Source organism: Dermacentor variabilis, chromosome 5 (genome assembly GCF_050947875.1).
Source record: "Dermacentor variabilis isolate Ectoservices chromosome 5, ASM5094787v1, whole genome shotgun sequence".
In the NCBI taxonomy this organism is placed as follows: domain Eukaryota; kingdom Metazoa; phylum Arthropoda; class Arachnida; order Ixodida; family Ixodidae; genus Dermacentor; species Dermacentor variabilis.
The window spans coordinates 111,613,969-111,631,589 of NC_134572.1; the positions used below are offsets into that span (position 1 = coordinate 111,613,969).

The 17,621-nt window shown below is 45.1% G+C and overlaps 1 protein-coding gene across 3 annotated transcripts in view; it reads right to left on the reverse strand.

The window, feature by feature from the left end:
* Window positions 1-17,621, reverse strand: part of LOC142583056 (glycine receptor subunit alpha-2-like) — a 208,713-nt gene that overhangs the window by 32,496 nt on the left and 158,596 nt on the right. For all 3 annotated transcript variants that reach the window (XM_075693327.1, XM_075693328.1, XM_075693330.1), the window contains 2 exons: window positions 14,704-14,915; window positions 9,534-9,601 (listed from right to left, as the gene is read on the reverse strand). In XM_075693327.1, coding sequence (XP_075549442.1) covers window positions 9,534-9,601; window positions 14,704-14,915 — 280 coding nt within the window. The remainder of the gene's footprint in view (window positions 1-9,533; window positions 9,602-14,703; window positions 14,916-17,621) is intronic.

Here is a 17,621-nt window from a genome sequence, read left to right on the forward strand (position 1 = left end):
TACCGGCGGCTGCGTGTGGGTCTGGACGCCCGTCCGCCACCGTGGACTCTCAGAAAAGTTGATCCGCCGGTATTTTGGTCCCTACAAGGTTACACGCCGCCTCAGTGACGTGACCTACGAAGTAGTCCCCTGCAGTTCTGACCCCAGTACACTCCGTCGTCGTCCTCCCGCTGAAGTTGTTCGTGTAGTGCGCATGAAACCATACTATGCGCATACCTGAATGCTGAGATGCACCTGAGGAGCTACATTTCTTATGTAGCTGAAAGAACTTTTTGACGCAACCGAGACGGTCGCTCTTCTCATGGGAGGCAATTGACACAAAGATGTGGGGCTCCCGCACCGCAGGACGGCGCGCACAAAGGTCGGTGCCACTAAAGACGATGAAGTGCGTAAGCTGCACGCTCTTGTTCTGGCCCGCCATTAAAGAGAAGTGTATATTTTGCAAGACTCTGTCTCCAATCTAAGTTACAATGTAGTCGTTGTCGGGTGTACAATTAAGCTTTATATTGCATGTTTTACACGTTACTCATCTGATGCCTTAGCAACGAAGGTTTTTCCTCTGCCTTTCTTGTAAAAAAATGTTTGGGAAGTACCCACGTGCATCTGCTTTTATTTTTTTTGTGCATGGCACATGTGCTGTTGGCCTGGAACTTATTCACAATAGTATTAACAGCCATAGCGTTCAGGGCCCCGTATCGCTGAAAATCCAGCAGTGGTGTTGGCGACCTTTTCCATATGAGAAAATAAATCCCGAACCATGCATCCCGATTCATGCAGGCCCTCCACGTGGCATATAAGCATTACTGAACTAATTAAAATTCTCAAAGTAGGATGTGTCAAAAATTCATAAAGTGTGACTTGCACACAACTTTGAGACATGATAGCGTTGGATTGTAATTTGAATATGCGAGAAAACATAATTCTGTCGCGCGGAAACTCAAACGTAAACCCCTCTTCCAGCTGCCATTTCAGGTCTGTCTTAGGAGTGGCTCGCCCCAGAAAGCTCGCCTTCGTGCATAGCGTTTGCCACCAGCATTTCCAGGGAAACGTTACAGAAGCATAAGCTGCAGCTGCCCGGAAGCATGAGAAGCAGCCAGGGATCTTTTAATGCTATCGTGTTCCACTCTTAAAGGCGCAGCTTAAGTGTCCTCCAACCTTTTTTTTTCGCTGTTTGGGGACTGCCTTCTTGAAGGTGTTGCTTCGTTTCCTTTCTACTGTAGGGTGAATGCAATATCTGCTTTGAACAACAGTAAACCCACATTTTGATTGCACTTGATGCTGGCCGCACTAGCGCGGCACCTCTCCTGAACACTATCCAACAGTTCACTATGATGTTATCACTGAAATAGAATACACAGGACACCTTCGTGTACCACTTCATCTACCTCGAATATGCCATAGCTCTATGATCATATCCTTAATATCCACTACTTTCTTGGATTCATTTCAGATAGCTGGAATGTACAGACTAAAAAAGCTCGGAAGCGCTTGCACTCTTTGGAGAATTTTGTATGAGCATTTTCAGGCTGTTCTGGTGACACTAAAAAATACTGGCTCTCCTGTAATCGAGAGTAGATGTAACCATGAAATGGCTGCCGACAAAGCAGATTGACTGTAGATGATACTAGCCACAATCTTAATATGGGTGTAGCGCACATTCGCAACGGCACACCCCACCCCACTGCATCACGCAACTGTACACTGGTCCATATGGAAGCAAGTTTCCTGTCAAAGACAGAACCCCATTGCAAGTCACGTCTCGGTCCACCATATGTGCCGTGGACCTCGCGGACTGCTGGCATTGAAAAGAGCACAAGCAACTGTGTCTCAGTGCCGAAAAATGACAATCAAGTGTACAGTGCCTTGTATCTGCCTGTGAACGTCGCTATTAGAAGTGACAAATAAAACTTCAGCGTACTAGAAGTTACAGCTTGAGTGATATTGTGAGCAAATATTTAGAACTCAGAAGCAATATTTTTTGTAACATGTTTGGGAAGTAACTAGCATATGTATTGCAGTCTTGACTGTTTGCCCGGATGAGCTGGTTTGAGTGCCAAGATAATGGCTCTGGCTTTTGGTTCATTGAAGGTGGCTGACAACAGGAGCTAAAAGCATTTCATGCTTAGAATGTCTGCAGCAGTGGCACTGTTCGGTTAGTCAAGGACCTCATTTCATGGCCCTCATTCTGACGCCTTCGAACACTGTTTCTGCCTTTGTAACGCTTCCTAGAATTTATCCTTCAAATTCTTATGTGAAAGAACCATGCATCAATTTTGGCGTATTTCTCAAACTGTACAAGCAGAATTGCTGCTGATTTCATAAATACAACCTGTAAATCAATACAGCAGAATTGTTAGTTGAAATATGTAATCCAAATCAAGGAGCCATTCTCAAGACGATGTTCCCGCTGGCACTGATGCGTGTCATTCCTGGCGTTGGTGAAATCTTTACTCTACATTATAAAGCATGAAACATTCACACGTGCTCTTCTTTCCTTCTTTCTTGAGCTTTGCTGTTTCAAGGAGTTTTGCCCTTTGAGTGGCAGCAGCCTGATTGACATAACTTCTGACTCACGTATTTAACATTTTTGCACAGATTGGTCAAGGAGTAGCCAGATTTTGAGAAGTACATCTTTAGCAGAGTCTATAGGTGCTGGCTTTTGGTGTGGAGAGACAAGCAGCTTCGTAGCTTCCCTCCTGTCTCTTTTCATTTCAGTTTGCTGACGCAATGACAACTCTCGAAACAGTATATTTGTTAATGAGGAATCTTTGCAAGGCACATTGTGAAGCACATGCCGATGAATTGCTTCAACCTTTTACATTAAACAAATTATGCCATGTGCTGTCAAGAGGCAAATAAAGCTGTTCGCTTTAAAAATTAACAATAATCTCCACAGTTTGTGAAGTGATTGAGATATTGTTACCCAGTACCTTCAACAAAGATGTTATGGGAAACAGTGCAAGGAACTAGCATGCTTACACTAATTGCAGGTATTTGGCGGAGTTGTATGGGAGACAAGATAGCCAACCAATTTTCCTTTATTGCATGTGAGCTTTGTCATCTTCATGGTGTAATGTAATCTCTTCAGGTAGCGGATAAAGAATGTGTGGCAACATGAAATGGCCTTTGACGACACAGGCGAGTAGTGGATGCCACACTTCAGTTCTAATTAAAGTTACATCAGCACAGAGCATGTATGCTATGACCAAGTTGGGTCCATACTTTGGATTACCGTCTACAGTGTCACTCTCTTCTGCATTCCAGAAGATGGAAGCCAGTGTTTCTTTGCTGTTGCCATTTCAATTTAGTATATTTTCATGTTTTCATGCTCTGCAAAATACAGCCAGAGGTTGCACGGTCTTGAAATGAAGACTACTTTTTGTGTTTTCAAGATAAAATTTTAGCTATAATAAACGGAATTTCCAAAAAACAAATTTTATGTTTGGCCTGCCTTCTTTTGGGTGATCAGACATGGGAGCCATTGAGGCATCATGGCTCATACGTGCTGCCTTTATGCTTGAGAGGTGTGTGCACAATGCTCCTTGCATGTTGGAAAAAAAATGGAGACCATCCATAATTGGTCTTGGTTTGCTTTCTTAGCCACAAGTGTTATCTGAAAATATAGCTGCTTTTTGTTGCTCTTTCTGGCGGTGCGTTTTAGATACATAAAAATTATGATGCACGTGCATGTTCAGTGTGATTGCAGGAACGAGAAACTTTACTGGAAGATCCTTTGCAAGAGATGCAAGTGCTTGCCCATTTCATGAAAAAAAAAGGCTTTGTTTTCATTGTATGCAGTAATCTAAGGGTCAGGCGGACTTGATCACAAAAGCAAAGAGAGAAATTGGTTGACAGAGAAATCCAAAGCCTGCTGACCACATCGTAACTGTCTAGCGCATAGACGACACCTGCACGTTGGCCAACAGCATGGAAAAGGAGAAGGGATGGAAAGATGAAAGAGATTGCCATGAAGCACATGTGGTGAAAAGGGGAATGAAGCAAAAATTGGTAGCATTCAGAAAAAGCTAGATATTCTTTATGAGAAAATTGAAACATTGGACAAATAATTAATAGCAACCTTTATCAAGTCTTACCGCCGTATTCAGCAATACATCTTGAAGCTCATGCTTGACTTGATATAAATGACGCATGGTGTGAACGCGCCCAAGATGCTCATTGCGTTTCTTTTGGTGTGTTCACGACAGGCGTCATTTAAATCGAGTCAAGCATGGGCTTCAAGTTAAGATGCATTTATGAATACGGGGGTTCGTGTTACGGAATGGTAAGACTCTCTGTAATGAAGACTTCATGAACTAGAGAATAGATGGGCCCGTGAGAACCTACTTTTACGTCTTATCGCAGACATCTGAATCACAGGAGCAGTCTGAAGCATGTGGTAGGTTTGTGAAGACTTTCCGAGAAACCTGCATGGGTTTTCTCTGTAACAGTTTGCTACAGTCGGGTGTATAACTCATTTTACATTTCCTGATCACCTTGCATATTTCCGCACAATGCTTTCGTCATTACTGTTCAGATTCATTACTGTTCAGTGGTTCAGTGGCCAGTATTGCCTTTTCAGTGGCACTGAAAATGCAATACAGGCATGAATGTCAAAAGAGGCACTTGTAGGCAGGATAAATGCAAGATTACCTTGTTTACATGTCCATAGTTAGTGCTTACAAAGGCAGAAGAAGGATGCCAGGAAAAAATAAGCATTTCGTCTGAGGTTCCTCTCATTATGAAGCTGTTTACAATGATGAGAGCTAAATACAAAAAGTGTGGTCCTAATGAATGGACACGTTCTCCCAGTTGCAATTCATAGTTTAAGATATTGAGGGACTTCAATCGCACCTCAAAAAGAAGTCCATGATCAATAAACAGTGCAGGAAGCCAGTATAACAGTTTTCATTGACAGTGAGTTGGCCCTAGGATATGATGCAGTTTGCATCTTCAATAAAATGGCTATTGATTGGCTACTGTTGATCTGTACAATAAGCGCAGCACGCATACAGAACAGCACGCAGTCCCATTTATGCCTTGGGCCTCACTTATACCATGTTAAAATTGTGGAAATACAACAGATTCATAAAACCAGCTCTCTTTATCACCTTATCTTAGGGAGGGACTTGTCAATGTTACAGTGCAGAGCACGAACATTTCCTTAGGAGAAGCCTTCCAGTTATTTATGAATTATATGGTAGAGGTTCATTACCTCTCGAAAACTGTTCTGCATAACACTCGTGCTTCTTCACACATCTATCATGATCCGTCAAATACGGGATAAGTTGGGTGCTGCAGATAAATGGTTCCTGCAGAGCCTAAAGCTAAAGCATCAACAGGGAGCTAAATTTTCATTCTTGATGTTTGGTCCAGTTCTCTGAAACATACACATAGAACTAAAACTGTTCGATCTGAGTACCAATATTAAATGTGTTATTTTGGGGCTTCAATGATTTGCTGAACTTGATGGAAAGTGAAGGACTGTATAGAAAAAATGGCTGTAAGGTCAACTATCATCTTCTGCGCATAACCTTTCAGATACTGCACTAACTATAATCTAAAACACATGAAAAGTTTTTATAGAACAAAGTACAGCCACACTGGATCACACTAGCATCATTATCACATGTCACTGGTGTGGCACTTCAACACAATGTGGGAACTACCATGGCTCGTACAATGCTCCGAAGGATACATTGCAATAGCGCAACTATGCTCAATGGCATTTGAACTGTTTCTTGCAATTTACAACTTCTAGCCATGCACTTATTCATTTATGACTTGGATGGTTGTGAAGCCTAAGTGCTTTTCTACCTAGCAATACTGCAAGCTTGCCTGCTGACACTAGCTGCACAAAAGAGCAACAGTAGCTTGTGCTCCAGCAGAACTTGAGGGCGGATTACAAGTTCTTGCCACACTATAGATGAGAAATATGAACATACTCCCAAGCTTCAATATCTTAGCCGGTGTAAAGCTGCAATACAGGCACTGCACTCCCTTAATTGCACTGCTTACAGCTGTCAAACTATACCTCTGGTGCTATGCACATTTTGGGGATGGCAAGAAGTTCCACTAGACAAGGTATCAACCACACAGGCATTTAAAACATTGAGTTGAGGGTGTTTAAGACTGACTAAACACAATTTGCCCCTTGGCTTGGATCTCGATTCCTTTCCCCTCTAGTGTCATCGACCGAAGAGCCACAACAGGAGTAGAGTAGCAATGCTTTGTTGTCTTGCCTGTTTACTAATAGCAAGAAACTACGTTCTAGCACTGTAGCATAATCAAAGAACAAAAGGTCAAGTTTATTGAGCAAGCTTGATCAACCAGCTCTCCAGTAGTCTGGGCCCCACGTCAGAGGGTATCGTCGTATGGTGTCATGATTACAATAGTGCGTGAAGACTACTAGAGGCTGCAGTTTCAGTAGAAGCTAGGGGATAACCCCTAATTAAGGGTAAGCCTTTGCTTTTGACAATGATCGGCCAAATTTAATCACGATTTCCCACTTCTCCGCCGGTGCAGAAATGCCATCGTCCTTTTAAGATTGACCACATTACAAAAACGTACGTACGTACGTACAGTCCTATACACTGCGGCTGGTAGCGTCGCAATCCCGTGTTTCTCTAGTTTTAACGCCCGCGCAATACGTATGTAGTACTCAACAATCGGTTTGCTCTGGCGCAGTTTTAGAAGACGATCGTCGTCGTGCTGTTTGCGCATCACAAACGCGTCACACACACGCACACACACAACTCGATTGTGCAACACGCGCTGTTCCACCTTGCATCGCTTCGTTCGTGGTCGTGCTGTTTGCGCGAACAAACGCGTCACACACGCAACTCGATTGCTCTGCGCACACCAAACGCCAAAACGCGATGTTCCACCTTCGTTCGTGGCCGTGCTATTTTGCGCATACACATTCGTCACACACGCAACTTAATTGCTCTTTGCACACACCAAGCGCGTCACACACACACACATCTTCGATTGCCGTAAAACGCGCTGTTCCACCTTGTATCGCTTCGTTCGTGGTCGTGCTGCTTGCATGCACGCGCAGTGAACCGCCCACCCTGTTGCTCCGGCGAGTTGGCACAAACCCTGCGCTAGCGCATATTTCTATGGGCCCCGCGCGCGCGCGCATGGGACAAGGGCATTTCAGGAGCTAGGTGCGTTTTTTACACGACGACTAGGGACCTAGACTCCCCTAGGGCGAAAAGTTACCTAGCTATATAGTTCCCATTGGTGCCGCGGGGGCGGCGCTGCAGTCGACCGGCTGCACAGGCGAGCGAATGTAAATGCGCAACCGGGAGCGCCGCTCTATGAATGGTAGGGAGACTGGAAAGGGAAGGAGCTTGTGTTTGAGTTTGCACGTGGCAGAATTTTGTCTTCTCGTATATTCAAATTACACTCCGAGGCTATCATGTGTGTAGGTTGTAAGCCGCACTTTAAGATTTTTCTGACGCATTTTACTTTCAGGAATTCAATTATGCTGGTAACGTCTTTGTGTTACACGTAGAGTCTGTGTGGTTGGGTATACGTGGTTCGTAATGATTTGTCGCGCACAAGACGGTCAGCGCTGGACGCCGACACCAGATCTTATGCGACACTGGGCCCTTAACGCGATCGCGTTAAAAGAGGAGCGGTTAGTTATGGATAAACCAGATGTACGAAGATAAAAATTTAGGCCGTGAACTCTACAACGGAAGCTTGATAACGTCATCTCGCACTGTCATGAAAGGAATGTGCTTGTGTTCCACCGTAAATTTAGATGTCGGAAATCATCTGTTGAAAGTAAAGATGATTCATTACAATTTAGAAATAAAAGGCGTTTAAACCTAGCCCCCGTTGTAAAAACGAAATCAACAAGAATATTTAAGGCTGGACCATTTCGTAACGACGATGCGAGCGATTCAGCTGATTTACTTAAAAAGATTCTACTACGTCTGTGGACCCAGACAAAGCTGACCTCAGATAAATTGTCTAGGGCAAGGGTCGAAAATATACTCAGCAGGTGTGACCGATTATTAGAAGTTAAATGTGTATGAACGGAAAGCGCATGAGTAACAAATTACCACTTTAGATTTCTGCGGGCCCAATTTTCTGTCGGCCAGAATAATTTCCAAAAATTCTGCAAGAAATATTGGAGTCAATCAGACTGAGGGCAAAAGAGAAGTTAATTTGATTTGTAATGATGTCAACTCCAGCCTTCTCTAAATTTTGCGTTCCGTCCGTAGAAAAACAAAGTCAGGCGGGCATTTTCTAACAAGATCTTGAAGGACACCTTCAATTATGCGAGCTGGAAAAAATTTCGCGTGTTTTGTAAAGATATCCCCAGAAATCAGTTTCACCTTCAACGAATTTGTTTTTGGAGAAATCAGGCATGGCAAACGAACTTGAATTTTTGAAAACAGTGTCTGAACAAAAATGACTTCTGGCTGTCGATAACGGCACCAACGTGTTCTGCAAAATGAATCAGGAGAATTGATGAAAACGGACGGAAAACTGTAGAGGGATGCGTTGTAAAGCTTCAGAAATGTCAGGACAGTAAGTTCCTTAAATCTGGACTCAAGCGGAATAATTCCAGCCTCCAGATGAAGCACATAATTGGCCAAAAAAATTGGTAACCCAAGACAAAGGTGCTGTTGCACATCCTGAAAAGTGAAAACAGCCGAATTTGACAATGGGGCGGACGTAATGTTTATAAATCAACAGCAACGTAGCCCTACGCATAGCTGTCCTTTTATTACTGAACCCGTGCAACAATACCGTTGCAGGTTTTCATTTACTAGCATTCGCTTGGACTTGCTGCTACCAGTTTAGCGTACCATCGTGAGTTATCCCTAAGTATTTCGAAGCTGCAACTTGCGTTGTCGGCTCACTTCGATAATGACAAGAGATGAAAACGGGAGCACAAGTAACGGACGCGCATATTGTGTTGACGTTTTCCTCTTCTTTAGCGCTGTATCATGTTTCGTAATACTGATATGATGTCGAAATAGGGATTTTAGCCTTGGTTCTTGCTTACTGCATTGCCAGTCATTTTATGCTTTTAGTAGAGCAAGCTGCTGCATTGCATTCTTGGATGGCCTTATGAGGATTATAAATACTCAGCGGCAAGGCCTAAGCGTCCACAAATGTACTAATGGTGGACGGGGGACGCCAGTGTGCAAGCCTGTGTCCTCCGCATGAGCATGGCGAGCACTGTGCCTAATGTTGAAGGTATTAACAAGAAGTAGCGCGATCGGAGTAGCACTCGCATGGGACGACGCGCAGGGGTGTTGTCTGGACTATCGGAGAACCGCGGATGCTTAGATAGTCCGAGTGAACAACTGCTTGGAATAAATATTACTATTTATACATGTACTCGTGTACTTCACCACTTTTGTAAACCTGTGGCTTCTCCTTTGTTCCGTGGCGTCGATGTTTATGCTACAGCTATTAAATGACAACTTATAAGAACGCTCTCCTCGGGTTGGAATCATTGTCATGCAATATGGCTCCACAAGTGGGTTGCACAAGCGAACATTGCTTACCATATTGTTTGCGTTGACAGGGCCTATGCTGTTCACGTATATGTTCACTTTGACGTACGTTGGATGCCCTAAGGAAAGAAAGAAAAATAACGCGCGTTGGTATCACATAGAGACAATGTCAAGAGTGAGAGTTACATAAAGCGCACGAAATAACGTACAAAGTTGTTTGCATTCGGATAACAATAAGCCGCCAAAAACATTATCGACGAGAAAGAAGACAGGTACGCTTCGTAGTTTAAGCAATCATCAAAGCGGGAAGCAAGAAAAAATGTACATGTCGTTTTTCTCCAGTATGGTCGAAGGGCACAGTTCTGGAACGCTAAAGCGACTTCCGTGGGAGAACCCGATGCAGCAGCGGTTCTTTTAACTAATGGCGAACGATCAATGTATCATTTAATAGTTTGTTTGTTTTTCACTTTCTTGTTTTGTGCGACGCGCACATTAGTAAACTTCCTGTTCCGACATGTTGCAGGAATGAAAAGGCAGACGAATGAACACAGGGGGCCAGCCATATATATACGCGTCGATTGATGGGAAACTGTGAAACTTCGAGCGCAATTTTGGTGGTCTCAGTTTCAGCAGCACGCGAGATAATTGTTTCGCCCGCAAGCTGCTGGCGCAATACGCCAGCCTCCGTTACAGAATGACGCACGGTGCTACGTCAGAAACGACGACGAATGACTCTTGTACCCAGCCGTACAACCTGCACAAATTTCGCGCGGCTTCCCTCCATTCCTACGATGAAAGAGCAAAGCGCCAAGGGACATTTGCTCTCGCGCTTCGAACTCTGCTCGATTAGTCGATGGAACATACCCCGGAAGCAATTACAGAGCTTTTTATGACTCTTTTCATTTCGCACAACTAGTAATAAACTCGTGCGAAGTCACTGTTTTGTTTGTCGAATCTAACACTCTTGGCGGATTGTATATTTTATATCTTTTTCTGAATATTACACCAAATATGTTTGGAAGTGATTTTTTTTTCGCTTGTTTTTTCCCTACTGCACACTTACTGCGATTCGCGTTTGTTTTCGGTTTGGTTATGTTTGCCAGCTATGAATCGCAGTTTCTTACTATAACAATCAGTGGGAGGCAGCTGTAACCGAAAGATATTCTCACGAAAGCAGCAGGAGAGTATTTTCGTCCCCAGCCTGTGTGATTAGTTATTGTTCTCAGTGGCGAAACGTTATCCATTCAAAGCTGCGTTCACCCTTTCTTTTCCTTTATTCAGCAAATACTACTTCCATCTTCGGAATTTTTTTAATAGACATATGAATGTTGATAAAGATATATTAGACCAGAGAGACTCAAAGAATTCTTCACGCTCTACGTTTCTTTTCGCGCTGACCGGATGCATGTCAAGCCTGCGGCCACTACTCAAAGCCGCTGTGGTAAACGTGTTCCCGTACGTTATAATTTTTCTTACACGCTACAGTGGCTGGCAGGAACCTTGGTGCTACACTGCGATAGTGAGGCAGCTAGTTTTGATTCTCGGTCGGTCAATCAATCAATCAATCAATCAATCAACCAATCAATCAATCAATCAATCAATCAATCAACCAATCAACCAATCAATCAATCAATCAATCAATAAAAAATCCCCTTTGGCACGTGCGCACAGTTTAGGCTTTCTATTGCTATGCCTCCGCTTCCGTTATCGCCTTGTGTGTAGTGTAATGCGCGCACCCGAAGTTGTGAGGCTTTGGGCTAAGGGGCCCGGTACCGGCTAGCTAACGTCGAAGAAGACACGTAGCTCAGCCCTACTCCGCAACACACGCAAAGGGGAGCCGCGAGGGGTTCGCTTACTCACCGGCAAGGCGCAGAGACCACAGGCGTGGTACAAACGAAAGGGGTTTATTACTTGTTACGCATAAAAAGTGCGTACAATACAGGGTTTACTTCACCAGGGTGGCAGTCGCAGACTACGAGTGAAAGTTCCCGGGAAGTCCGCTCAGCCACACAGGCTCTTCCGAGCTATAGGTTCGCCACACAAAGGGGCCCGCCTTGCTCAGAAGGGCGCGAGACCAAGTGGGTCCGCATGTCCGACAGCCAAGAGCACCGAAGGTGATTCTACGTGGCGAAGGCACCTGCCTACCTCGGATGCTGAAGTAGAGAGATGCCGAAGAGAGGGCGAGAGGGGCCAGCTCCTTGGGCACTACACGCCCGACTCACGGCGCAACGTGAACCGCGCGCGCATGCAGCAGGCTCCACGTCACGCCGGCGCCAGCGGCCGTGGTGAATCTACACGTACCAAAATAAAGCTGGAATGGCGTGTCCACAGTGATCGTGCGGGCGAATGGCCCTAGTCGCACGTGAACTGTAGACGGTAGTCCAAAGGGGTCCCAACAAACTTTATGCCCGGAAGTGGCTTATTCAATATCAAATGTTACGTGCTGAACGCTATGATAACTCGTTATCGTCATACCCATGGGCGCACAAGTTATCGCGAATTGAAAGAAAATAGGAAAATAAGCTGGAAATAACAAACTCCGCGAACAATATTTCTTTCATCAATTTTTCTAGACCATGCGCTTCTTAATGTGGTCTATCTGCTTGTGTTCAGGACGAACGACCGCAAGTGGTGCTCCCATTCCAGTTCCGCCCCACCAATCTTGATGGGGAGGCTGCCCGCAGGGAGCGACGGCTATCACGCTACGGCTCTCGTCCACTGTTTTGACGAACAACCGTAGATATTACTCTCCTGGCCTCATTTCGCTTCTAGAAGCATGAATTGGAGAAACCAGAGCCTTTAGACCACAATGTCGCAAATTCTCACGTGGCGCGTTATATACAAACAAGAAATGCGCAAACCTTTCTTCCCTAGGTGCGTTACATCGTTGCCCGGGAAACAAAAACTCTGCCGTAAAGGGCTTGCGAGCGTTGAATACTACATAAGAGCGAACGCGTAATGCTGCGGTGAACGTGAGCTGTTGTTTGAACAGGCAAAGCCGACGGCACTCTGAATATTTTATCATTTTGTTTCGATGAAGTTCCCAATCGATAACATGGAATCCCCCACAACTTCAGCGCGTGTGTTCAGAACTTCACCGGAAATCATTCAACGGCTCAGAATAGAGTCGGGAAATAAGAGCACGGAATTACCTTTTTATTTCTTCTCTGTCTTCTGATCACGAAGCTGTGGATGCAGCCTTTTTGTATACATTTTAGTGAAAGTTTCTTACGTGATTACGGTAATCTATTAAATACGGGCGGCGACGGACAAATGCTGCGCATCTCCGCAGAGGGGTTTCAACGTCCCCAGAACATAAAGAATATTTTAGCTTTTGTTAGGCTTGGCACCACAGGTATAGAGAGCTAAGAAAAAAAAATATTTGAAAATTAATTTGTACCATTCCCCTTCCTCCACCCCACAATAAAGAAGAAAAGAATGCTTATAATAATGCGGCTTCTGAAATGTAGGAGGCATATCGACTGAAGCGGTAGCTCATAACTTCATAAAAAAGAACCTTGAGTATATTATTGGGCATAAAACTGTGATCTCCCACGCGGACACATTTACGCGTCCACGAACAAACCCACCTATGTACTTGATGAGCCTCTGCTAACACACTAACACAGCCTTTGTGATTTAAACCTGATGTCGCATGTAACCCGCACTTCTAAAGAGTCTGCGTCAATGATTATGTTCCAGAATAATGGGCAACGTATAGAAGTAACAGAAACCAGCGAAGCATAAGACTCGCAGATTTCACATTATGTTACGAACGCGAATTTTCAACGCTAACGCCTCATTGTATTATTGCGGCCTTGTCATAGGGATGTACAGTTCCTCTCTATGTGTTCAGTATGGATTCGCAAGACTCAAACAACCTAAAATTACTGAATTGTAACTTTTTGTTCGAGATCCTTTCCGTTCAGTATTGACTTGGAAGAATGAAATGCGTATATATGTGCATGTATTCGTTACATGCATCCTGTTTCAGCAGAAGTCTTCGTTCAGGTCAAGAACGTGGCCGAGCATGTTGCGTCGTGAGCGCTTGCGAAACTGCATGTTTGCTTCAGCGTAACTCCCACTATTCTGTCACGAACATTTATTTTGCTTCAACTTAGGAATACTCCGTAATTTTCAGTTGGCCAAGCCGGCATCTACACGAAACGCACTTCGAAGCATGGACGTGCCAGGCCGTGTATAATATAGTCCTTGGCATTGACCTTATGTTTTGTTCGACGTTAGGAGAGAGGCGTGTTAAAGTTGCAGTTGCAATTGTTCTGGCATTATAAGCAACATATTTTCGGAGAAACAGCCGAAACGCAGTCATCGTCTTCCTCTACCTCTCCAACACTCTGCAATGCTATACTTAAAGAAGTGCTTTTGCATATCTCCTTCTATGCCCTATGATTTACGTATCTCTTCCGTCATACCTTCGTTTTCAATCCTGACTTACGGCTTGCTTGTTTGGTTTTGATCAAAGCTTGGATTTTAACTTTCTTTTACACGTCGCCGTACAACCTTAAAGCTTTCATATACATGGAGGCGCAGGCGTATTCGCCTGTAGGTATCAAACATAAAACAGAAGTTGCACTGCGGCCCATAATTATGCAAGAACATACATCTGCAAAAACACGCAGCTTACACTGAATTCGTATGTTGCGGCACGTGTACAGAATGCTTTGCCGAGTCGAAAAAAGCCCGATGAGATCTCGTATATACTGCGTCGCGGAAATCTCAAGGGAATCACCTCCGCGCGCTGCGAAGCCCATAACCGGAGGGCTTTGTGTACCGCTAATAAGTCTCGAGCAGTTGCAGAATGTTCTATTTCATATCTGCGTGTCAGCTGAAAAAAGAAAGAAGGTAAACGAATAAAAACGCACCCTAAATTGGAAGTTCCTTTTTTTGCTCCTTAAATATAAGCAGTAACCAAATGCGAATTTTAGCTAGGGACAGCGTAAAATATAGTACTCGCGAATTTCACCTGAGCACTGGCATACTTTATGTAGCCATAATGATCAACCACCAGTTGCTTTCAGCGTAACTCGCGCTGCACCGAGCGTGCGCGCGCACACGCACTAACACTGTGCGGCTGCATCTGCGCATGCGTGTGCCCGAACCCTTTTCCCGACGCCCCCCCGTGAATCTTAACAAGTACGAGCGACAGCCGAGGAGAGCGTCAACCTCCCCGCACCGAGGGAAGCACCGGTCTCGTTCTCACCCATTCCGTAGGTGGGCCACGCGCGCTTGTCGTATTGCTCGAGCATCTTGTCGAGGAAGGCGAGCCGCGGAGCGGGCACCACCGGGTCGTCTCCTCCTGGCGTCTCGGCCGACGTCGCGGGCGAGTAGCTCGTCGCGGGTGAGTCACTCTCGCGCTCCACGCTGCTCAGGTACACCTCGCTGCTGCTGCTGCCCGGGCCTCCGGTGCTGCCGCTGCACGAACCAAACGCGAGTGAAGCGTCGTTTGTTATCAAAATCCCAACCATCGCTCGCGTCGTCAAGAAACGTGAAATCGACAGCCGGAAGGCATACCGTCTTGTCGGGAAGTAAATTTTTATAAGGAACGCAGAACACCGACCAAAGCGGGGCTGTCGAAGAGGTTGACATATTACGGCGTCCACATGGAAGCCATGTTCACTAACCAAGTTTGTTCGCCAAACTAGTGAACAGACCAAGTTTTCCACCAAGTTAATGAGCAGGGCTATCGTGTTTCAAAACTTCAACCTTTCAAACTTCAAGCTCTTTGCCAACAATAACTTGGTGACCGTTTTGTTACCTAAATGGCTAATAGGAGTCGGGAATGGACTCAAATGACACCCATTTGCCCGTATTCCCCTGTTGTACTTTTCCCAAACACGTGCCCCTTCTTCTCTAGCTACCATGGTTGCCACACTCTTCCTGATTCGACGTACTTTGAGCTTGGGCCAGCCGGCAAACGGCCGCCGGCAAACGGCCGCCGGCGTCGTTCAATCCGTGTGGGCCTCCACTACCCAACCAACCATTAAGCTATCACGCACGGATACGCTGACAGTGTTGCCCCTGCTTGTATTTTGACAAGAAAGCTAGTTGCAGTTTTTATTAGTTCTCTTAATTTTATTTGTTACGGCAGAACATAAACTAACCGAATTAAATATAGCACATACGTGACGAAATTGTTTTCATTCGAAAGATGGAGTCTAGTGATACCATTACGCTCTGCTTAAGAAAATGAAATTGTGATCATCAACACCGCTATATCATGATGTAGATGAGACACGCTTCCTACAGGCGTGTTTGTTACTAATTTGCGCTTAAGACAATGCTTTCAATAACAGTCCGTAACGTAATACCGGTCGTGTTCTGACGTCTGGTGAAAGAACGAGATTTAAAACATTGAGGTGTTACAAAGGAAGACATAGTCATCTATTTATGTGAGGCTTAGACGCCTTCATTTTCTCCGTACCGCTAATTCGAGCCCTTTTCCTCTCGATGGTATCAACGCAGTTCAAAGTACGACGATTCACGCGGAAACGCAGTCGGTGCGTCGCTTTCTGTGACAGCGTTTCAGCAAAACGAGGTGCGGGCAACGCCAGCGAGGACAGTTCCCAGATAATTTCATATGAAAAACACATCTCCGTATGAAGTCGTTTCCTTTCGGCGCTCGGTTAACGCTTTACAAAAAAATATGCAGTGCACCGAGGTACTGCGGCAAATGTCGTACGCACTTTTAATTAAAAAATTCTTCGGCTAATTATCCGACGGCGGCCGATTCCATTGTTGGATTTGACGATACACCGGGAAGACGGGGAGCACCGCTCCCCAAATGTACCAGCGACTATATTTTCCCCTCGTCGGTTTAAGCAGGGCCAGTGTCTCTGAAAACCTCAATCGAGAACTCTTTTTAATCGTGTTACGGAAGTTGCCTGGCATAGATAGACTGTGGAAGCTCATACAACCGGAACCAGTTCATCCCAAAAAAAGACATCTTTCGGAGCGAGGCCATTGTTTGCGTCACCGCACGTGTGCATAGAAGAAGAAGCATATTATTAAAGCTATTGTTGATCAAGTTTAATTAAACAAGTATGGAAGATTATCAAAAGACCACGTGGTTCTTCGCACTGGCAGGGCGAACAAAGAAGACTCCCGTGGTGTAAGTAGTGAAGGCCGTGTGAGAAGTGTCACAGACATTTCACAGATCTACGTTGAAAAGACAATGCATAACCTTTCACGCAAGCCATACGGGCCGCTGAATTCGTTAGTGAGAAACCAAAGTTGCAATTCTAAATTTTCCGCTAGAAATACTTCTTGACAGTTCAGGAGGTTCTCTGCAGATCACTGGACATTCGCCACATCCGCTTCTTGTTGCCCCATTTCATAGTAATCTCATAATCCTATCACGTGGTGCGTTCACATTCTTTTCTTTATTTACTATTTATATTGTTACGGTGCATTTAGACAGGACCGTGCGCGCCAGAGGGAAACGAAGAGGAAGTGGTAGACTGTCTCCTGGAGCTGTGACCTTTTTACCAGCCTGCGCTATTACCATTAACGTTTCCCCATGTAGACAGCTGTATATACATTTGTGCATCGGGCTTCCTCTTCGTAACGCTCGGTGGAGGTGCGGGGTTACGAACAGGAAGCCCGATGCACAAAGGTACGTACAACTATTTACATGGGGAAAGGTTAGTGGTAATCACGCAGGCTAGTACAAAGGTCACAGCTCCAGGGCCGCTATTTTGTAGCGATGCCTTATGCCTTATTCTATGCTATTCTTATCATCCACCTCACACGGCCGCCTGATCCCGTTGATAATGTGGGCAGACCGTCGCTCTGACCACTGGCCAAGCGCGAAAAGCCTGAAAAAGCATAGAATAGGAAAAGGCATCGCTACAAAATACCGGCTCAGGAGACACTCTACCACTTCCTCTTCACTCCCCTCTTGCGCGCACGGTCCTGTCTAAATGCACCGGAACAATATTAACACGTGTACTTGTTTATCTTTATCGGGCGAGCATGTTTCACCGCCTAACAAATGTTATCTCACAGCGCCGGGCGCGCCTGGATGTATCGGAAGTTTCTGGAATATTAGCGATGGTTCCATCCGCTGTCTGTCACCGAACATTGTGTAATCTGATTGCTTGTATGCACGACGCGAATCAT